The 24,095-nt window shown below is 43.6% G+C and overlaps 1 protein-coding gene and 1 non-coding gene across 8 annotated transcripts in view; one reads left to right on the plus strand and one right to left on the minus strand.

Moving 5' to 3' along the window:
• Positions 1-24,095, minus strand: part of MYRIP (myosin VIIA and Rab interacting protein) — a 557,931-nt gene that overhangs the window by 141,908 nt on the left and 391,928 nt on the right. For 6 of the 7 annotated variants that reach the window (XM_089306527.1, XM_008260267.5, XM_070050999.2 and 3 more), the window contains one exon: positions 14,282-14,503. The exons of the other annotated variant lie outside the window; for it this stretch is intronic. In XM_089306527.1, the coding sequence (XP_089162653.1) occupies positions 14,282-14,503 (222 nt within the window). The remainder of the gene's footprint in view (positions 1-14,281; positions 14,504-24,095) is intronic. 7 annotated transcript variants of the gene reach the window in all.
• LOC127492525 (U6 spliceosomal RNA) lies at positions 8,290-8,400 on the plus strand. Its single transcript, XR_007922040.2, has one exon. It is a non-coding gene; the product is annotated as a U6 spliceosomal RNA (small nuclear RNA).

Raw genomic sequence — 24,095 nt, forward strand, 5'->3', positions numbered from 1 at the left:
AGGAGAAGCACCTGGCTCTGGATCAGCGGGGTGTGCCGGCCGCAGCGGCCATTGGAGGGTGAACCAAGGGGAAAGGAAGACCTTTCTCTCTCTCTCTCTCTCTCTCACTGTCCACTCTGTCAAAAAAAAAAAAAAAAGGAAAATTTAAAAAAATGCATGATAAAGGGCCAGCCCTGTGGCATAGTGGGTCAAGCCACCGCCTGCAGTGCCAGCATCTCATACGGGTGCTGGTTCAAGTCCCAGCTGCTTCTCTTCCAAACCAGCTCCCTGAAAATGTGGATGGCAAAGCAGCGACAGAAGGCCCAAGTGTTTGGACCTCCGCACCCATGTGGGAGACCCGGATAGAAGCTCCTGGCTCCAGGCTTCGGATCAGCTCTGGTTATTGTGGCCACTTGGGGAGTGAATCAGTGGATGGAACTTCTTTTTCTCTGGTACTCCCTCTCCCTCTAACTGTGCCTTTAAAATAAATAAGTCTTTAAGCAAAACAAAACAAAACAAAACAAAGCATGATAAAGTCAAACTATTAATCAAAGATATCAACAGCATCAATATGTATGCCCTGTTGAATACCTATGAAAGCACATTCAATATTTTGTATTTTGTTTAATACAAAAATATCTAGTAGCCTAAATCCTTAATGTTTCCCAAGGGTCCTCTAAAATATCCCAGTGTAACTATGCACACAGCCTTATTCACAAAATAGTTGTGAACAGAGCATAGAATTTTGTTGGTGCTTTTCCCTAGGAAGAAGAGAGAAAACAGGAACAGTTCTGAGATTATGCAGAAGCTATCTACAAGGCAAAGTGGCAGAGTCCTCTCAGCTCATGGTTATCATTTGCAAAGAGGCATTTAGTCAGAAAACATCTGGTTAAACATCACAAAGGTGCCACCGAGAACTCAGTTTCCCGGCAAGATGGTCGGAACACACGGTCCTCCAAAGCAGGAGTCACCCCGAGTGTCGCTCCCCCTCTTCATGGAGGAGCAACACAGGACCCTGCGCTGTTCTTTCGTCTGCTCGGCCTTCCCCGGGTTTGCTGCTGGTTCTTCCCGGGTTGGCTACTATCCCTTCCACCTCCGTGGAAGGGCAGTTCCCCCTGGCCACATTCCCCACTTCCGCAGGGGAGCGGCACACCGCCGGCCGGCTTTCTGGGGGCTGCACAGGTTCCCTTAGATGTTCCCCATAGATGTTCCCGGTGCATGCCGTCTCCTCCTTTATAGTCCTCCTCCGCCAATCCCAACTCGGCTGCCCACACGCCGAGTACGCTGCTCTCCTCCAATCAGGAGCAAGTCCTACAGTTTATTAGTTGAACTGGAGGCAGCTGTGCGGAAGCTGTTTACTTCTCTCCCAGCGCCATATTGTGGGAGAGCAGATGCAAAGAATAAGTCCTAATTCGAGTAACTTAGTCTAGTCCGGATTGCTCCCCACACCGAGGAGCAACGCTAACGATGCCTGGTAAAATGAAGACAGCGGCTCCGGTTCTGACGTTCAATGGCCGACAGCTCTGAAGCCCCAGCCCCCTCTCCTCCTCCACTTTGTCTTGTAACTGGGCAAGGTGGCTCCAAGGTCCACATCCTCAGCTCATGCATGTCCCATGCCAGTGCAAGCACCTTCACCCAGCTACGGGTGCTTGGCCCAGCAGTTAACTGGCCACTTGGGATTCCTGCACCCCGGATTGAGGTTCCTGGATTCAACTCCCAGCTCTACTTCTGACCCAGTTTCCTAACGCACATTCTGGAAGGAAGGTGATGGCTCAAGTACTTGAGTCTCTGCCACTCCACCCCACCCACCTGGGAGACCCAGACAGAGCTTCAGGCTCCTGGCTTCAGTCCAGGGGAGCCCTGGCTGTTGCAGGCATTTGGGGCATGAACCAACAGACAGAAGTGCTCTCTCTCACTCTCACTCTCCCTCTCGTGCGTGCTCTCTCTCATTCTGCCTCTGTCTCTTTGTTGCTCTCTCTCTCTTTCTGCCTTTCAAATGAGCTTTAAAAAAGAACCCTTATCCAGTTCCTCTCCCTATGGGTCTAGGCATCTTTCTCTGCTTTGCTTGCCCCCTATCCTGGCGGGAACTTCCTCCTCCTCCTCCCCAAAACTCCCATCATGTGAGTAGGGTATCTTTTCATATCCTCATGGTGGCATGAACTCACGAGTCTCCACACCCAAACGAGTTCTGCATGGGGTCCTGACCCAGCCCACCAATGGGTAACCACTGAACACCCGCCTCAGACCAGCCAGGGCAAAGCACACATGGGCTTTGAGAGACTCTGAGAATCTTTCAGCACAGCAGGATTACAAGGATGGAGGCAGGAGAATAAGACAAACTCAAGATCCATGCTTGAAAGAACAGGGCATGGAGGAGAATGGCAGGATGGAGGGGAAAGCGTACATGGCAAACTTCCCAGAAACTCTTAGGCCATTAGAAACAACCCAAAGCTGCATTAACAGGCAAACAGATAACGTGGAGTATAGTCATGTGGCGGATAGCACACAGCAGTGCAGCTGGCTGTATCAGTTAGAACGAGCAGGCCTTAATGTATTAGCATCCAACTCTCAGCTGGCTTAAAACCACAAGAGATCACGGTTCTTCGCCTAGGACATGTGCAGCCTGGGTTGGCAGGAGGCTCTATTCCACAGAGTCACCCAGAAGCCCAGGCCAGCGGGGAGTTTGCCATCTTACTGCTACATGATCTGAACACAAGGCCTTCAACGCTACTGCTGGGTGGGGAGAGAAGTACCCTGGGGATGTGGCTTGACCATGATAAGCATATGACACTTCTGCTCAAAGTCACCACCCAGAACCAATTCCACGGCTCCAAGTCACCTGCAAAGGAGGCTGGGAAATGCCAGGAGACATGGAATAGTCAGTGAGCATGATAGCTACTGCATAAATGAACTCTGCTGTGCCAACTTTTGCCAACTTACGGCAAAGCTGAGCAAAGATTCAAGTTGCAGAATAACATACACTTATAATTCCAAATGTAGAAAGTTAACAGACAAGCTGATTACTGTGCATTGCTTAAGGATTTGCATGTTCAGAATGCAAGTATGGAGAACAGCATGGGGAATATTTTAATTAATAACCTTGATAAAGGATTCATACATTGCTATATCATTCTTAATTCTCTTTATATAACCTTACAAGTAAAATAGTAAATTAAAACCAGTCTACATTAGGTATTCATGTTGCTAAGCTAAATATTAGTTTTGTAATATTAATAGCTTGACAATTAAACACTTATTTGAGCAGAAAAAAAAAAGGTGAAACGCTGGGACAGGGATCTGGTGTAGTGATTGGGGTATTGCTTGCAATGCCTGCAGCCCACACTGGGTGTCTGGGTTTGAGTCCTGACTTTGGCTTCCTGCTAATGTTAACCCTGGGAGGCAGCAGGTGACGGCTCACATAGTGGAGTCTCTGTTACCCACATGGGAGACTTGGATTGAATTCTGGGCTCCCAGCTTTGGTCTGTCCCAGCTCCAGCTGTTGCAAGCATTTGAGTGAGTGAACAAGTATATATCTCTCTCTCCTTCCTACCCCCTTCAAATAAATAAAAAAAAAATTTGAAGCTTATTTTATGTTTAACTGACTTTAAATTGTACATATTTGTAGAGTACCGTGTGATATATCAATACATCTGTACGCTGTATTTAATCTCCAATCAGGGTAAACGTATCCATCTCCACAGAAATTCACCATTCCTTTATGGTGAAAACACTCCAAAGCCTTACTTCTTCTTCTTTTTTAAAAGATTTATTTATTTGTAAGTCAGAGTTACACAGAGAGAGAAGAAGCAGAGAGAGAGAGAGACAGACAGAGGTCTTCCATCCGATGGTTCACTCCCCAATTGGCTGCAATGGCCGGAGCTGTGCTGATCTGAAGCCAGGAGTCAGGAGCTTTTTCTGGGTCTCCCACATGGGTGCAGGGGCCCAAGGACTTGGGCCATCTTCTACTGCTTTCCCAGGCCACAGCAGAGAGCTAGATCCAAGTGGATCGCCGGGACTTGAACCAGTGCCCATATGGGATGCCGGCGCTCCAGGCCAGGGTGTTAACCTGCTGCACCACAGCGCCAACCCCTAAATCATTTCTTCCAGGCATTTTTATTGTAGTTATTTTTTTTTAAAGATTTATTTATTTAAGAGGTAGAGTTACAGACAGAAAGGTCTTCCATCTGCTAGTTCAGTCCCCAAATCACTGCAATGGCCTGAGCTGAGCTGATCCCAAGCCAGGAGCCAGGAGCCTCTTCTGGGTCTCCCATTTGGGTGCAGGGGCCCAAGGACTTGGGCCATCTTCTACTGCTTTCCCAGGCCATAGCAGAGAGCTGGATCAGAAAAGGAGCAGACAAGACTTGAACTAGAGCCCACATAGAATGTCGATGGCACAGGCAGAGGCTTGACCTTCTACACCACAGCACGGGTCCCCTTCTCAGTATTTTTGAAGAGAAATGTACATGATCATTATCTGCTGTCACCCTACCATGCAACAGAACATCAGGATCCTTAATGTTTCTATCTAAGTATAACTTAGAACCCACTCATCAATCTCTTCCCACCCTCTCTCCCCTAGTCTCCCTATACCACCATTGTACTTTAAACTTCCATGAGATCAACTGGTTCAGTTTTCACATGAGTGAGATCATGCAGCACTTGTCTTTCTGTGTATTTCACTTAACACAGTGACCTCCAGTGACATGCATGTTTTTGCAAATTGAGTAGTATTCCACTGTGTATGTGAGCCATATTTTCCTTACCATTCATCAAAGGATGGACACTTGGGTTGGTTCCATGTCTTGGCTATTGTGAATAGCGCTGCAGTAAACATGGGAGTGCAAATGCCTCTGACAGCGTCCGTTCCTTTCCAATGGATATACAAACCCAACAGACAGACCACTGGATCATACAGTATTTCTATTCATTTTTTTGAGGAAGTTCTGTGCCATTTTTCCACAATAGCTGTACTAAATGACATTCCTGCCAGTTCTTTTTTCTCCATATTCTCGTCAGAATTAGTTATCTTTTGTCTTTTTGATAACAGCTGATCTCACAGAAGTGAGATGATGTCTCACTGAGGTTTTGATTTGCATTTCCCTGATGATTAGTTATAGTGAATGTTTTTTTTTTTTCATGAAGTTGTTGGCTGTTAAGGTGTCTTCGTTTGAGAAATGTTTGTTTAGACCTACTGCCAATTCTTAATTGGACTCTTTTCTTGCTATTAGATTATTGAAGTTCCTTATGTATTCTGGTTATTAATTCCTCATCAGATCTATAACTTGCCAATATTTTATCTTATTCTGTGGGTTTTTTCTTTGCACTGTTGGTTCTTTCGTTTGCTGTGCAAACTCTTTGGTTTGAAGAAATACCGTTTGTCCATTTTTATTTTTGTTTCCTGGGGCTTAAGGGTCTGTTTAAAAAGAAATCCTTGCCCACTTCAATGTCCTGAAGCATCTCCTCTATGTCTCATTCCAGCAGTTTCACGATTTATGTCCTTAACACACTTTGAGTTGATTTTTTTTGTATCTGGTGAGTGATAGGCATTTAGTTTCATTCTTTTGCATGCAGATGTCCAGTTACCCCAGTATCACTTACTGAAAAGACTTTTTTCCAATGCATATTCTTAGCTTCTGCATCCAAGACCAGTTGGTTGTCAATGTGTGGATTTACTTCCAAGATCTCTCTTCTGTTTCATTGTTTTATGTGTCTGTTTTTATGCCAGTATTACTACATTTTGTAAAATATTTTAACGTAAAGTAAGGCCAGCGCCATGGCTCACTTGGTTAATCCTCTGCCTGCGGTGCCGGCATCCCATATGGGCACCGGGTTCGAGTCCTGGTTGCGCCTCTTCCAGTCTGCTGTGGCCTGGGAAGGCAGTGGAGGATGGCCCAAGTGCTTGGTCTCCTGTACTCGAATTGGAGACCAGAAAGAAGCACCTAGCTCCTGGCTTCAGATCGGCACAGCGCCAGCCGCAGCGGCCTTTTGGGGAGCGAACCAATGGAAGGAAGACCTTTCTCTCTGTCTCTCTCTCTGTCTATAACTCTACCTGTCAAATAAATAAAAATAAATAATTAAAGTCAAGTAGTATATGCGTCTTGCTTTATTCTTTTATTTCAAGGTTGCTTTGGCTCTTTGGAGTTTTTTGTTGCTTCATAAAAGTATTAGTAGTGTTCTTTCTAATTCTGTGGGAAATGTCATGGTATTTTGGTAGAGATAGCATTACATATATAAATTGCTTTGGGTAGCATGGAAATTTTTACAATATTGATTCCTCCAATCCATAAACACAAAATAAAATCTTTTCATTTCTTTGTGTCTTGAGTTTCTTTCATCCATGTTTTATAGTTTTCATTGTAGAAATCTTCCTATTTTTGGTTAAATTTAGTGGTCAGTTTTTGTTTTGTTTGGGTTTTCTGGCTATTGGAAATGGTATTGCTTCCTTGATTTCCTTTTCAGATAATCTACTCTCTGGTGTATAATAAAACTACTCATTTTGTATACTGACTTGGTATCCTGCAACTTTGCTGAATTTATTTATTTGAATCATTTTGTCGTGGAGTCTTTGGGGTTTTCTCAATACAAGATTACGTCATTTGACTCATCCCTTCCAATTTGGATGCCATTTATTTCTTTCTTTTGCCTAACTGCTGTGGCTAGTACTTTTTTTTAAGATTTATTTATTTATTTGATAGAGTCGAGAGTTGAGAGGGAGAGGGGGAGGGGAAGGGGGAGGGGGAAGAGGGAGGTGTGTCTTCCATCTGCTGGTTCACTCCCCAAATGGCTGCAATAGCCGGAGCTGAGCCAATCCAAAGCCAGGAGCCAGGAGCTTCTTCTGGGTCTCCCACATGGGCACAAGTGCCCAAGCACTTGGGCCATCTTCTATTGCTTTCCCAAGCCATAGCAGAGAGCTTCATTGCAAGTGGAGCAGCTGGGACTCAAACTGGTGCCCATAAGAGATACCAGCACTGGAGGTGGCAGCTTTACCTGCTAGTCACAGTGCAAGCGCCAGCCCCAGCTAGTGCTTCTAATACTATGTTAAATGAAAACGATCCAATTGGACAAACATGTCCTACTCCAGATTTTAGGAAACCTTCAGCTTTTCTCTATCCAGTATGACGCTACCTGCTGGCTTGTTACATGTGGCTTTTATGTTCAGGCACGTTCCTTCTAAACCTAATTTGTTCACAGTCTTCACCATGAATCATTTTGAATTTTATCAAATGCCTTTTCTGCATCTATTGAGATGATGATACGATTTTTGTCATTCATTTTGTTGATCCTGTGTATCATGTTCATTTATTTTTGTATGTTAAACCGTCCTTGCATCCCTGCCATGAATCCTACTCAATGATGGTGAATAATATTTTTAATGGGCTCTCAGATTTCACTTGTTAATGTTTTGTTGAGGACTTTTACATCTATGTTCATCAAGAATATTGCCCTGTAGCTTTTTTTGTTTTTGTTATGTACTTGCCTGGTTTTTGGTATCAAGGGAATGCTAGTCTTGTAGAGTGAATTTGGAAGAATTCCCTCAGGTTCTATTTTTTGGAATGATTTAAGAAGGACTAGTGTTAATTCTTCTTTAAATATATTGTAGAGTTCAGCAGTGAAGCCATCTTGTCCTGGGCTTTTCTTTGATGGGAAATATTTTATTACCGATTCAAAACCACTTAATTAATGGTCTGTTTAGGCATTCTATTTCTTCATGATTCAATCTTTGTAAGGCAATGTATGGACAGGAATTTGTTCATTTCTTCTAGGTTATCAAATTTGTTGCCAAGTAATTGTTCATAATAATCTCTAACAATCCCTTGTATTTTTATGGTATAAGTCGCAATCTCTCCCTTTTCATCTCTGAGTTTTATTTGGATCTTCTTTTTTTTTTCTTTTGCAGAGAAATGTTTGTCAATTTCATCTGCCTTTGCAATGAACCATTTCCTTTCTCATTAAGTTTTTTTTAAATTTTAGTATCTATTTCATTTATTTCTTTTCCATGCTTTATTTCTTTATCTCTACTAATTCTGCATTGCCTTGTTCTTGTTTTTATAGTTTCTTGAGGTACAATGATAAGTTGCTATTTGGAATCTTTCTGTAGGTATTGACTGCCATAAACTTTCCACGTAGTACTGCTTTTCCTGTATCCTAAAGATGTTGTATGCTGTGTTTTCATTTTCATTATTTTCAAGACATTTTTCTAATTCCTTCTTGTGGTCAGAAAAGATATTCACTCTTATTTTTATTTTTTAAAATTTGTTGAGAGAGACTTGCTTTGTGACCTACAACATGGTCTACCCAGGAGACTCTTCCATACACTGCTGAAAAGAATGTGTATTCTCTAAAATTGGAATGATACAGAGAAGATTAGCATGGCCCCTGTAAAAGGATGACACACAAATTCGTGAAGCGTTCCATATTTTTTAAATACTTTTTGTTGAATACTGTAATCAATACATAGTTATTCTTAAGTGTTGAAACTTAACTGAAAAGTGATCATTGTCAAATATAAGAGTGGGAATAAGAGAGGGAAGAGATGTACAATTTGGGACATGCTCAAGCTGACTTGCCCCAAACGGTAGAGTTAGAAACATACCAGGGGATTCCAATTCAATCCCATCAAGGTGGCAAGTACCAATGCCATCTCACTATTCCAAGTGATCAATTTCAGTTCACAATTGATCATAATGATAGGACTGAGTCAAAGGGATCACATAAACAAGACTAGTGTCTGCAAATACTAACTGATAGAATCAAAAATGGAGAGAACAATCCAACGTGGGAAGCGGGATACACAGCAGACTCATAGAATGGCAGATGTCCTAAACAGCACTCTGGCCTCAGAATCAGCCCTTAAGGCATGTGGATCCGGCTGAAAAGCCCATGAGAGTATTTCAGGCATGGAAAGCCAAGACACTCTGGCAAAAACAAAAACAAAAACAAAAACAAAAATACCTAAATGAAAGATCTCTGTGAGTGAGATCCCAGTGGAAAGAACAGGTCATCAAAGGAGGTACCTTTCTCTGAAGGGAGGAGAGAACTTCCACTTTGACTACGATCTTGTCTAAATATGATCAGAATCGGTGAACTCAGGGGGCTTCCATAGCCTTGGCAACTCATGACAAGAGCCTAGGGTGATTACTAATGCCATAAACAAGAGTGTCAATTTGTTAAGTCAACAACAGGAGTCACTGTGTACTTACTCCTCATGTAGGATATCTGTCCTTAATGTGCTGTACATTGTGATTTAATGCTATACGTAGTACTCAAACAGTATTTTTCACTTTGTGTTTCTATGTGGGTGCAAACTGTTGAAATCTTTACTTAATATATGCTAAACTGATCTTCTGTATATAAAGAGAATTGAAAATGAATCTTGATGTGAATGGAATGGGAGAGGGAGCGGGAGATGGGAGGGTTGCGGGTGGGAGGGAAATTATGGGGGGGAAGCCACTGTAATCCATAAGCTGTACTTTGGAAATTTATATTCATTAAATAAAAGTTAAAAAAAATCAAAAAAATGAATAAACTACTATAAAACAAACAAAAAGAATGTGTATTCTGCAGATATTGGATAGAATGTTCTGCAGCTGACATTAACTCTGCTATTTCTTTGTGGATTTTGTCTGGATGATCTACCCATTTCTCAAAGTGGAAAACTAAAGTTTCCTATGACTATTACATTGAATTTTCTCTCTTTCAATCTGTCGATGTTTATGTATTTGGGTGCTGCAATATTGGGAACATGTATCTTTACAATTGTTTCCTCTTGCTGGACTGAATGCTTTATCATTATATAAAGATCTCCTTTTCTGTTTCTTACTGATTTTGATGTAAAATCTGTTTTATCTGATATATGTATGGCTACTCCTATATTTTTTTGGTTTCCATTTGCATGGGTATCTTATTCCACCCTTTCACTTTCAGTCTGTGTCCTTAAAAATGGAGTCCTTTATTTTCTCATACTGTGTTTGTAAAGAAATTTTAATAATTTCAGTTTATTTCCAATTCAGGATCTTTTTTTTCCCAATTTTTGTTTACCTGGTTCTCTTATAACAGTTTTTTATTTATGTAAGATGTCAGGATCAATTTTAATCCTCATTCCATCAAACGCAATTTGTGAAAACTCATGAACACCCAACGAACCTAAAATGACCAGCAACTTCCTTGGCTGTCGGGTGCGTGGTCCTCCTCTCAACACGGGCCTACGTTACTTCATGCTTATTTACTTTATGCCTGTTCATGTAGCATGTGTGCAAACTGTGGAAAACTTGGACACTAAATGGAAAACAGAAGAACAAAACAACACGCCGCAAGCCTATCTCCCCCAAAATGTTCACTGTTAACGGCAATGATTTTGTGTTTCCTTTCAGTCTTTTGTCTGTTTTACTTATTACGTGGTGATTGCGCTGTATGTAAGTTTTTTTTTTTTTACTTTACATTCTTCATCTTTCACTTTAATGTAACAGTTTACCCAAGCCAATAAAAAAATGCAGGTTATTTTAATGACATCACATTTTGTCAAACTGAATGTCCTAATTCTACCACTTAGATTACTTATATCTTTTATGCTACAAATAATTCAGCACTATTCTGTTTTTTTTTCTTTTTACAATTTTTGAAATATTCTGTTCTGTCATTAGTTACAAGTTTTCAAAAGTAAAATTACTGGGTAGAAGTTCTTAGATATGCTATGGATTCCTGATACATGCTGGTAAAAGGTTATGCCCATTTAGACTTGATTAAAAATGAAAATGCTTTTTTCAATGTAGCTTTGTCAAAACTGGGTAAAAAATATTTAAAAAATCAATAATCTATGAGAAACAATCTACTTGAAGCATTACTCTCTATTCCCCTGATTTCTAGTGAGGTTCAACATTTCCCCTTGGAGTTAGTAACTTGTGAGTGTCCTTAGGCCACAGTGAACATCAATCAATACTGCATCTTCCATGGTCCAAGTCCTTGGGCCCCTGCACCCGGGTGGCTCCTGGCTTCAGATCGGAGCAGCTCCGGCCGTTGCAGCCTTTGGGGAGTGAACCAATGGACAGAAGACCTTTCTGTCTCTCCCTCCCACTATCTGTAACTCTACCTCTCAAATAAATAAATAAAATCTTTAAAAAATATATTGCATCTTCTTCAGGGGTATTACAAATACATCGGGGTAACAGCAAAATCCATGGTAGAGATTATGCCAAAAGGGCGTATGCTAGTGCACGAATTATGTGGGCTGTGTGAATGCCAAGTAACCAGTGATCAGAGAGAAATGAAGGATAGTCCCTTCCAAGGGGGAAGAGGGAAATGAAGCCATATGTTTTCTCAGAAAAACCAAAGCAAATGCCACAGGCATAATGAGGAGATGTGTTTTGATGTCAGTTCCAAGGATGATTTTTTTTCGTTTTATTCCCTGAAAACAATCTACCAAATTGGTGTGTGTTAAGGGTAATGATACAAATAACAAAAATCAGAAAGAACAATTTTTGTTAAGAAGCAAAGAGCTAGAAAGCCAATTTGTTCCTAAAGTAAGGAGGAACATCACTCTAGAATCAAGTCACACCAAAACGATAATAGCTAATTGCTATGGGCTGGGCTCGCTCTGTAAGTTTTGTTTCCTGCAGAAGGCTACATAATGCAACTAACTAAATATATATATTATTTACAATGCTTCAGTGAATTTATACAATAAATTTCAAGAAGATAAATTTATGATCTTAAAATGACAAAGGAAATGATTCGGTAATACTCCATTTATTACATGACTTCCAAAATAAGTAATCCATCACTCATTCTCCAACGCCAGAAGCAGTCAGCCCTGGACACTGGACACTCAACAAACCAATTGATGTCTCTGGGCTACCTTTCTTTTTGTAGCCCAGAGACTGATTCCTTGGAGATCTCAAAGACACTTAGTATCTGACACCGTAACTAGTTCTATGGGACAATGCTAGGGCTTGTGTGAAAACTCTAAATGAGTAAACAGGGCAGGGAAGGAGAGAGGAGCAAAGGAGGAAGGGGTGGGGGAGCTCCTGAGAGCCAGCCTCAGTCTTGCTTGAAGTAACACGAAGTAACACAGGCATACGGAAGGATACATATCAAATAGGTATCATACAGGGCAAATACGAATCATAATGCACTCTATGCAAATACTAAGACATCAGTGTCCAGTACTGAACATATTAAAGAAATACATTGCCTGTCACGCAGGCAAGAAATGAAACACCACACTAGGCACCTCCTTCAATGGGGGACCATCACCCCCCCCCCCTTACACAACACTGACTCCTTGGTATTTTTGACTCCTCCATTTTTGTCCTCTATGAAGTTTCCTCCAAGCCCCAGAATTGGTCACTCCTTGCCCAGTGTCCTCACAGCCAATGGACAAAGCGGTCAGGATACATATCACCAACACTGAGACCAACAGTTACATAGTCTATCGTCCACCTAAGTTTCTGGGGTTTTAACAATCTGCCTAATTCACCATAATATTTCCTGCAAATAACAATTTTTAAAATTGTTACTTCCCTTCTCTCTCTCTCTCTCTCTCTCTCTCAAACTTTCCTTCCTGTCTTTTTGTTCCTCCTTTAATTTTTGCAATAATACATTTTCAATTTACTTTATAATTATAGGCTTAATGTGTCACTAACCATCATGTTCAACAAGTAAAAAAAAAACCACTATTCCACAGGAATATAGATAAAGGCTATAAACAATAATTAAATGATAAGATGTCACTTTCATTCTTATACTTTTTTGTATTCTATATATTTTTTTTTTTTGACAGGCAGAGTGGACAGTGAGAGAGAGAGAGACAGAGAGAAAGGTCTTCCTTTGCCGTTGGTTCACCCTCCAATGGCCGCCGTGGCTGGTGCGCTGCGGCCGGCGCACCGCGCTGATCCGATGGCAGGAGCCAGGAGCCAGGTGCTTTTCCTGGTCTCCCGTGGGGTGCAGGGCCCAAGCACCTGGGCCATCCTCCACTGCACTCCCTGGTCACAGCAGAGGGCTGGCCTGGAAGAGGGGCCACCGGGACAGAATCCGGCGCCCCGACCGGGACTAGAACCCGGTGTGCCGGCGCCGCTAGGCGGAGGATTAGCCTATTGAGCCGCGGCGCCGGCCTTGTATTCTATATTAACTATCACATATCAGAGAAAAATACGTTATTTGTCTTTTGGGCATTGGCTTATTTCACTAAGTATAAGGGTCTCTGGAAATACCATACACAGAAACAGAGAAAGATAATTAGCATCATCAAAGAATATAAATGTGAAGGCAGAAAACTTCCTATAACAGTACAAAGGAGATCCAAAATAATAGGAATATTTACAGAAAAATGGAAAGACCAAGTCATTACTTACCAATAATAACTTTAAATGTAGATGAACTAAATTCTCTTGTTGAAAGATACAAACAAGTTGAATGGATTGAAAAACAAAACCCATAAAATGCTGCCTGCAAGAAATACACCTCACCAACAAAGATACACAGACTGAAAGTGAAAGGATGGAAGAAGGATATTTCATGCCAATGGAATATCAAAAACAAGCAGGAACAGCTATACCAGACAAAATAGACTTTTAATACAAAGACTGTTAAAAGAGATCATTATATATTGATTAACAGATCAACTCAACAGGAAGATGTGACTATCGTAAATGTATGGGCACACAATGCTAGAGCATCAACTATGAAAAACATGTATTAGTGGATCTGAAGGGAGACATATGTTCCAATACAGTAATCATGGGAGACTTCAATACCCCACGTTCATCAGCAGACAGATCAACGAGGCAAAAAGTCAACAAAGAAAAAACTCAGTTCTACATCATCAACCAAGAGGATCTAATTGGTATCTACAAAACATCTCATCCCACAGCCGCAGAATACAAATTCTTTTCATCAGTGCATGGAACATTCTCCAGGACAGACCATAGGCTAAGCTATAAAACAAGTCTCAACAAATTTTAAAAAATAAAATAAAGTCATGTATGTTTTCTGATGAACATCACAATTTTTAAGAATCCAACACATATGTGAAATAAATGAACTAAAGGATGAGGTCAGAGGAGAAATTCCAAAAGAAATATCTTCAGTCCTAAAACCACCATAGCTCTCCTTTGTCTTCATACCTGGGAGCTCCCCGTGCCCTCTCTTGTCCACTTTAAGAAGGCCAATAGGTATCTTTTAACCCCATATCACCTCAATAATCTCTTTAGTGCAATCAGTGCTCTGCTTGGATCTGTAATCCCACCCTGCAGGTCCTGCCCGGCTATAGCCAGCAGCCGAGACCCGGGGCGAGAGCCCGGCCACTCACCTCGCTTGCTGGCAGACGCAGCAGACCCAGCTTTTCTCCCGCTTCTGGTAGGAGCAGCAGCTCTTGCAGACGTTGAACTTGCAGTCCCCACACCGGCGCTTGGTGTTGACGAGGAAGGTGAAGGGCGAGCAACAGCGCATACAGCAGTGCTCCACGAACTTCTGGTGCTTCGAGAGGATGCTGCACTTGCTGCCTTCCTCATCCAGCTTCTGCTTCATCTCACTGCCAAGGCCGGGTGGGGAGGAGAGAAAGAGCGCATCAGGCCAGGGGCTGTCTCCCCAGAGACCCTGCCCCGGCTCTCCCACAGGCCAAGCAACCACACAGGCTCTTCCCATAGAAAGAGCGATTGCTTGGCACCACATCCACAGACAAACTCTAACACGGAGTTAATTCTGTCTATTATATTTTAGATGCATGTTGTACCTTCTATGAGAAAGCACCATCTTCTCACTTCAATTTCAGAGACTACACGGAGATAGAATCACTACAAAACTAAGCACATCCTTGAAGAATAAAACCTTCCACATAATGAATGCCTTTTTAAGGAAGCAGGGGATCGCTTAGGATAAAACATTAATCTTCACCCAAACCAGACTTAGTTATTTGGGAAAAAGCTTGCTAAGAGCGAGTGAGTTACTGTGCACTGCCAAGTCTGAGCTGTTTTCTCCTACCCTGCAAGTAAGGGCCACAGTAAGTAGTAGAAAAGTTATTGTTTCCACTACTATTACTGCTTTTACTATTTTATTACTACCATACTGTAATTTTATTATTAGTATACTATTATTACTATAGTAGAAAAGATCGGTATTTTACAATGATAATGGTAAGTTATATTACAGTAGTACTGTGGAATTTTACTGCTGCTATAATAACTTACTTCTATCATTATTTCTCTGCACCCAGTTTGTGATTATGCAATTCATACTGGGCATATCTATGATGTATATGGCAAATGCTTTCTATTATGCACTCATTTTTTTAAAGCTTTTTTATTTTTTTAATTTATTTGACAGGTAGAGTTATAGACAGTGAGAGAGAGAGACAGAGAGAAAGGTCTTCCTTCCGTTGGTTCACTCCCCAAATGGCCACTATGGCCGGCGCTGTATCCATCCGAAGCCAGGAGCCAGGTGCTTCTTCCTGGTCTCCCATGAGGGTGCAGTGGTCCAAGCACTTGGGCCATCCTCCACTGCCCTCCCTTGGCCACAGCAGAGAGCTGAACTGGAAGAGGAGCAATCAGGACTAGAAACTGGCGTCCATATGGGATGCTGGTGCCGCAGGCAGAGGATTAACCAAGTGAGCCACGGCCCCAGCCCCAGTGCACTCATTTTTTTTAAAAAAAGAATTATTCCTTTATTCAAAAAGCAGAGCGATCAAGTGTGTGTGCAAGTGTGTGTATTTGTGTGTATGTATATATATAATATATATATATATTTGGGGAGTGAACCAGCAGATGACAGATCTTTCTCTCTCTCTCTCACACACACACACACATACACACCAAGCTGAAGGTAAGTGCCAGGAATTCCCTCTGGGTCTCCCACATGGGTGGCAGGACCTAAGCAATTGGGCCATCTGTGACTTCCCAGGTGCATTAGCACAGAGCTGCATAGGAAGCAGGGTAGCTGGGATTCAACTGGCAGTCTGCTGTGAAATACATGCATCCCAGCTGTAGCCTGACCACCACATGAAGTTCTTAGATTAGGCAGCTGAACCTGGCGAGGACCTTGTGACACTTCTGAAGATGGCAGACTTCAGGAGAGGAGAGGCACATGCCAAGAAGACGGGACCAACCCCCATGATAGCCCACTTTTCAAGAATGGCATTAATCTACTCATGAGGGCCATGCTCTCATGACACAAGCCCTGCCCACCAAGCCCTATCTCTCAGTTCTGCTGCATTGAGGAATGAATTTTTCAATACATGAATGTTTGGGGATACCTCCAAACCATAGCATATCCCTCCCTCCCTTCCCCCCTCCCTCCCTCCTTCCCTCCCTCCCTTCTTCCCTCCCTCCTTCTCCCTCCTTTTCTCTGTATGCAAATATTTTAGTGGGATTCCTCTATGATCACCAATAATTATAAACAACTCAAATACATTTCAATGTGTCAGTGTTAGGATACAATGATATATCAACAAGTTGGAATACTAGTCAAATATAAAAACAACTTGGGGTTGGAGGAGGCTGTATCATGGTACAGTGTGTTTAGCCACCACTTGCAACACCAGCATCCCATATCAAAGTCCCAGTTCAAGTGTTGGCTGCTCCCCTTCCATCACAGATTCCCACTAATGTGGCTGAGAAGATAACAGAAGGTGGCCCAAGTAGTTGGGCCCCTGCCACCTACATGAGAGACGAGGACAGAGTTCCTGGCTCCTGGTTTTAGCCTGACCTAGACATGGTTGTTGCAGCCATCTGAGGGATTGAATCAGTGAATGGAAGGTTGGTCTGTCTGTCTGTCTGTCTGTCTCTCTCTCTCTCTCCCTCCCTGTGTGTGTGTGTGTGTGTGTGTGTGTATCTCGTATCTCCATTGCTCTCTCTTGCTCTTTCAAATAAAGAAATAAATCTTTATTAACAAAGAAGTAGGGAAGTGGATATTTGGAATAGTGGTTATTCACTTATCAAAGTGACTGGGTTTGAGTCCTGGCTCCACTTCCAATCAAGCTTCCTGCCATGTGCACCCTGGAAGATGCGGTTGATGACTCAAGTACTTGAGTTCCTGCCAGTCATATCGGAATATGAATTTGTGATTTGTGGATTGAATTCTAGGCTCCTGGTTTCGGACTGGCTGAGCTCTGGTTGTTAGGGACATTTAGGGGGAGTAAACCAGTAGGCAGAAGGTCTCTCTCTCTCCTCTTCTTCCTCCTCCTTTCTCTGCATTTCAAATAGAATGAAAATAAGATAAACTGAAAACAAATAAATAAGAAGAACTCTAGAATCACAGAGACAAAGACATGTCAAAGTTATTATGTCAAGAAGCAAGACTCAGAGCTACATACTGCATGACTTTCTGGAAAAGGCCAAACGCCATGGTTTAACCTTCCATCTTTGTGCTCAGAGACACATTCAGGATAAGCCCTTCATGAAGTCCCAGCTTCCGGTCCATCAATTTTTTATCCCTCTGTGTTTCCTTTCCTCTCTAGCCCTCCTGCAATTGTACAGATTTGCAGTCATTTCTAGCAGTTCTATTGATTCATTTCCACTTTCAGCCTGTCTACTGCTTTCTCGTTTGTGCTGTTCCCTGTATTATCTGCTGCTTCTTTTATCTTTTAAATTATTCTTTTTTTTTATAATTCCATAGTGAATTTATTTTTTTAACTTTTATTTAATGAATATAAATTTCCAAAGTACAGAATATTGATTACAATGACTTCCCCCCCATAACGTCCCTCCAACCCGCAACCCTCCCCTTATCCACTCCCTCTCCCCTTCCATTCATGTCAAGATTCATTTTCGATTCTCTTTATATACAGAACATCAGTTTAGCATACATTAAGTAAAGATTTCAACAGTTTGCTCCCACATAGAAACATAAAGTGAAAAATACTGTTTGAGTATTAGTTATAGCATTAAATCTCAATGTACAGCACACTAAGGACAAAGATCCTACATGAGGAGTAAGTGCACAGTGACTCCTATTGTTGACTTAACAAATTGACACTCTTGTTTATGGCATCAGTAATCACCCTAGGCTCTTGTCATGAGCTGCCAAGGCTATGGAAGCCCCCTGGGTTCACTGACTCTTGATCATTTTTAGACAAGGCCATGGTCAAAGTGGAAGTTCTCTCCTCCCTTCAGAGAAAGGTACCTCCTTCTTTGATGACCCATTCTTTCCACTGGGATCTCACTCACAGAGATCTTTCATTTAGGTTTTTTTTGCCCCCAGAGTGTCTTGGCTTTCCATGCCTGAAATACTCTCATGGGCATTTCAGCCGGATCCGCATGCCTTAAGGGCTGATTATGAGGCCAGAGTGCTGTTAGGACATTTGCCATTCTATGGGTCTGCTGTGTATCTCACTTCCCATGTTGGATCATTCTCTCCCTTTTTGATTCTATCAGCTAGTATTTGCAGACACTATTCTTGTTTATGTGATCCCTTTGGTTCTTAGTCCTATCATTACGATCAATTGTGAACAGAAATTGATCACTGGGACTAGTGAGAAATTATTCTAAAGATACTTCTTTTACACCCTCTTCCTGGCTGTCACAGAAAGTTCTTAGAAGCAGAACAGGTGCTCCTACTGAATGCATCTAGTAACCAAGTTGCAGGAGGCACCTCTGCTGTCCTGGTTTGTCACTTTGGTCAAGGTCAGCTCCAGCCGAGATGGCTTTTCCTGTAGCAGCGCATTCCTGGGAAGTCAGTGTCCCAGTCACAGCGGCTATGATGTTGCTTTCCCCAGAGCCCACACAGAGGCCCTCATCCCAGACCTGTTCATGTTTTTCTCAGTCTCGGGAATCCTGTACCACGGTACCAAGATGTTGATCTTCTGTCTCCTGTGAGGTTTTTATTTCTTCCAGGAGACTTTGTCCCTGCCACCCAGGGGCCTGGGCAGAGATAACCTTCCCTGTGTCTCCCTTAGCAAATGGGGGCACACTTTCTAGAAGTGTCTTTCCCTGAAAGGACAGCCCTTCAAGGTGGCAGGCACTTCAGGCAGGCACCTCACCTTCAGTCCTGCCTTACAAAGCTTCAGGCCACATCTCCTGCTCCAGACAGAAACCGCTGCAGGCAGCAGGTCCCAGCGATCCTTGTTTCCTCTGCATCAGGCTGATGCCTCTGGTTTTAAATTCCCTCTTCACGGGGCCGGTGCTGTGCATACTGGGCTAAGTCTTTACGTGTGGCACCGGCATCCCATATGGGTACCAGTTTATGTCCTGCCTGCTCCTCTTCCGATCCAGCTCTCTGTTGTGGCCTGGGAAAGCACTGGAAGATGACCCATGTGCTTGGGCCCCTGCACACATGTAGGAGACCTGGAAGAAGCTTCTGGCTTCTGGCTTCAGATCCATCCAGCCATGGCCTTTGCAGCCATTTGGGGAGTAAGCCAGCAGATCAAAGATTGATCTCTCTCTAACTCTCTCACTCTCAGACAAATACATAAATCTTTTTTAAAAAAGATTTATTTATTTGAAAGAGTTACACAGAGAGAGAAGGACAGGCAGAGAGAGAGAGAGAGAGAGAGAGAGAGAGAGAGGTCTTCTGTCCACTGGTTCACTTCCCAATTAGCTGCAATGGCTGGAGCTGCGCCGATCCAAGCCAGGAGCCAAGAGCTTCTTCCGGGTCTCTCACGCAAGTGCAGGGGCCCAAGGACTTGGGCCATCTTCCACTGCTTTCCCAGGCCATGGCAGAGAGCTGGATCAGAAGTGGAGCAGGGGACTGGAACCAGTCCCCATATGGGATGCTGGCACAGCAGACAGCGGCTTTAACCGCTACGTCACAGCACCAGCCCCAAATACATAAATCTTAAAAAAAAAAAAAAATTCCCTCTTGACATCTACCCTGCTATGGCCTGAAATACGATGTCACATATTGAGACCTAAGCCCCAACAAGATGGTTTTAGGAGGTGAGGCCCTTGGGACTTGATTAGGTCACGAGGGTGGAGCCCTCACGAATGAGGTCAGAGGGCTTTTGAGACCAAGCCCAGGTCACTGCCCTGCGTTTTCCACCAGGCACCATCTCCAGACCAGGAAGTGGGTGCTCACCAGACACCTGCCCGGCCAGCACCGTGACCTCAGGCTGCCCGGCCTCCAGAACTGTGAGCAAACATGTCTGTTGTTCACAGTATTCTGTCACGGCAACTCCAACCAACTAAGATACACCTTCTAGCAATTTCCCCTTCTTCCCTTCCTCCCACTTGACTTTGAAAAAATTAAGCTGTCGTCACGTTGCAGAAATCAGCTCCTTCACAGTGCCATTCAGTGGGCCTTGATAGAGTCACAGGACATTTGCACATCATGAAAACCCCCAGGACTCACTAAGCAGCCATTTCTCACTTCCCCCTGCTTTCAGCCCCCGCCAACCACTGATCGGCCTATCCTTGCCAGTTTGCCTGTTCTGGACATCTGATGTGACAGAACTGTAGCACACGGGGCCTCCTGTGCCTGGCTCCTTTCACTGTGCACACTACACTCAAGACCCATTCAAGTCACAGCCACCCTCGCACTTCATTCTCTCTTATTGTCAGCTAATGCTCCACTTAGGGACACAGCAAAGTTAACCTGTGGGTTTATCGGCTGACGTGTAGCCTGCTTCTGATTTTTGGCTGTTATACATAAGGCTTCTAGGGACCCTCATGCACAAGTTTTTGTGTGGGTATGTGTCTCAAGTTCCTGGAGCAGAAGTCACAGGTGACATGATGATGCTGTTTAACCCCTTTGAGAAACTGCCGGACTGTTTTCCAAATGACTGAACCATTTTACATCTCAACCAGCAACAGCTGAGGGTTCCAATGTCTAATTCTACATTTAATCAATACTTGTCATTCTCTGTCTTTTGCTTATAGCCCTTGGGGTGGGGGCACCTAATTGTGGTTTCGATTTGCATTTTCCTAATGACTAATGATGTTGGATTTTTTTTATGTGTTTATTGGCCATTTGTTGACCTATTTTGCTATAACGTCCACTCTTATTTTTTTTGCCCATTTCCAAACTAAAGGCTATTTACCTTTTATTGTTTTTCTCTAAGAGTCCTGTATATCTTCTGGATGTAAGTCCCATATCAGATATATGATTTGTAAGTATTTTCCCTTTCTTATATTGAAGGTCATATTTCATCAGTAGTTCATGTGCTTTTTTAATAAAAGGATGCACTGCAGAATCTCAGCTCACCCTGCTACTGTATTTGAAAATCAATGTATGGTTTTACCTCTTTTTTCACTTAACAATGTATCATCATCTTTCCATGAAGGTTCAATGAGAGTTTTCGGTATTAGCTCCTGGGTGCCCTCAGCTGGCCCACACACTTCACACCCAAGCAGGGCTCAGTGCTTTGCACAGTGGAGACGACTGCGTATTTTCAGCCTGAACATTAGGTAAATCAAGGGAGCCGAATCCAGGACTGCAATGGACAGACAACTTCAGGCCAGCTAATGATTCCACAGCGTCAAATAGCACAGGTGTTCACCTGGCCAAATACAACACTGTCGGGGGACAGTGCAGCGATGCTTTCTCAACAAAGAAATATGGTCTTATTTGGTCCCTTAGATTTATAGAGCAGAAGCTAGTGGCATCTCTGACATTTGTAATCCAGAGAAGAACAACATCAACTCGTCTTATTGATATTTCAGAGACACTAAATTAAATTTTCCAGGAAGGAAAGTCTTTGGGGATCACAAAAGAATCCCTGAATCCCTGGAGCTTGATGAGTTTTGTTTTGTGACCTACAGGACTGCGAATTTTGGTGGCATTTTAAACCTCACTGGATTTCTAACAACAAACTGTACCATGCCCTTCAGGGTTTAGCATGAGCAAAGGGGGCGTTGGGAACCAGAGGCATGGGAGTGGGGCAGGAGGGATGGAATGCCGTTATTCTGAATGGTCTCTCACTCACTGGAGTGTGTTGCCACCACAGCAGCTCACGGAAGTCGTCACTGGACAGAACTATACAGGATGTTGTATAGTGGCTGTTGTGCTTTGAATGTCCCCCCAAAGTGCACGTGTGTTGTAGTAACACGAAGCGTGCTAACTCATGGCAGCTGCTGACGTGCCAGCCCCTGGCCGCTGTACCCCTGGTACTGCTCTTCTGCATCTCACGGTTTTCACTGAACCCTGCTGCTGCCCACTGTGCTCGTCCCTCTCTCCATAACAGCTCTTAACAACGCAAGAGTGTTGAAGGGTGGGGCCTTGAGGAAGCCAGAGCCCTCACAAACAGATGAATGGCACGGTCATAGGAATGGGCTCTCCCCAACCCCCAAACTCTCCCTTGACCTTCTACCTCCTGCCATAGGATGCTGCTGAAAGAAGGTCCCTGACAGATGCTGGCACCTCACTCTCACATTTCACCACCTCCAGAACCCCAAGAAATCAATCTCTATTCCTCCTAAGTTATCATCTCAGGCATTCTGTTACAGCAGAATAGCTAATGGACTACGGCAGTGCCAGTTACAGAGTCAGCCAGGCACCACACAAAGCACGCTCCCCTCTTTGAACCGTCCCCAGATCTAGGTCCCCAAATAGTCAACCTTGTGGGACAGAGAGATGGGGTTAGTGTTAGAGGCTAGGCTGCACAGCTGGCTCAGTCACCACGAACTCCAGCAGCCTTTCTGGGCCTTGTTTCTCCGAGTAGCTCTTATCATTCCTTTCTCACAGCATTACTAGAGATTTTTTAATGAGCAAAGCAACCAAAAGCAACACTAGTTATTCATTTGGATTAGCAAGAAACTCAATGGTTGGAGTATCCCTAACATTTGATGACATTTACACATCACGAACGCTCAATACTAATTTGCTGCACGAGCACTGGGTAACAGGGACTTGGAGATGGTATCTCGTGTGGTTTTCACGTGCATTTGCCTAATCACTAGGAATGTTGATCTTTATCAATGCCTTCTAACACCTGGTTTAGTCTTCTCCTGATAGAATGCTCTAAGCAGGCATCTGAACACCCTACTGTATGGTCTCTTGGCCTATTGCCAAGTCAACTCTGATAAGGCATTGGCTCAGGAAGTACTCTGTGTTAGGAGGATGTACACAGGCCCACACAATTCCTGGGTATCACGATGCGTCAGTAGCGTCTTCCAAGAGCAGAGCAGGAAGAAGTGACAGCACGTAACTCGTCTGTTTGCTGACCTTCAACTTGATTATCAAAGAGATGGCAATGTTGATCCATTTGATGGCCACTGGTGCTATTGCTTAGACTGTCAACATTCATTCAGTTCACACGTACTGGGCATCTACTCTTCCAGGGACTGGGGACAAGAATCAAACAGGAGATGGCCCCTCTCCTTGTGGAATGTGTATTAAGGCACAGATTCAGATGATAAGTTAACCCAAACAAAGTAAGTCTACATTGTGAAACAGCCTGTTACCGAATGAATAAGGAGAGTACTGAGACCGAGAAGACATGGGCGGCGAGAGAGGGCTTCTCTGGGGCAGTAGCATTTATGATAAAGCTATCAGATGACAAGGTGCTATGGAACAGAAGACACAGAATTCAATGTGGAGTGAGCAGCAGAGGCAAAGAGGTTGACACTGGGCAGGAGGAACACAAGTTGCAGGGCCTGGAAAGGAGCCTGAATTTTGTTCTAAGGGCAACAGGGGAAGTTACAGAGGAAGGAGCAGGCTCCCATGTCCACGGGAACATCAGCTGTCAACTGGGCCACACTAACAGAAGGCCCCATGTGGAAGTGGGGGGGGGCTCTGCAGTCAGCTGTGTCAGAGAACAGGTTTGGACTGGGTGGGGGCTACAGGCGAGATGGGCAGAAGTGGGCTGATGGATCTGCTGAGGGCCCATGGAAAGAGTGACCCACGGAAGGGTTTGTGGCTTGTGCCATCAGGTGGAGGGTAGAGCTGTTATGGAGAGAGGGACAAGCACAGTGGACAGCAGCAGGGTTCAGTGAAAACCGTGAGACGCAGAAGAGCAGTACCAGGGGTACAGTGGCTAGGGGCTGGCACGTCAGCAGCTGCCACGAGTTAGCGCACTTCGTGTTACTACAACAGAATACTAGAGTCAGCTAACTTCAAACAAAGAAAAGCTTTGTGGAGCTCACAGCTACGGAAGCTGAAAGCGCAAACAGCATTAGCACAGGCCCTGTGGCCGCCCTACCTCAGGATGGCAGTGATGCACGAATCAGGAGTAAGTCACTTCCTCTCAACCCAGGGGC

This window comes from Oryctolagus cuniculus, chromosome 10 (assembly GCF_051225735.1).
Source record: "Oryctolagus cuniculus isolate XC-2025 breed Fujian yellow rabbit chromosome 10, ASM5122573v1, whole genome shotgun sequence".
In the NCBI taxonomy this organism is placed as follows: Eukaryota; Metazoa; Chordata; class Mammalia; order Lagomorpha; family Leporidae; genus Oryctolagus; species Oryctolagus cuniculus.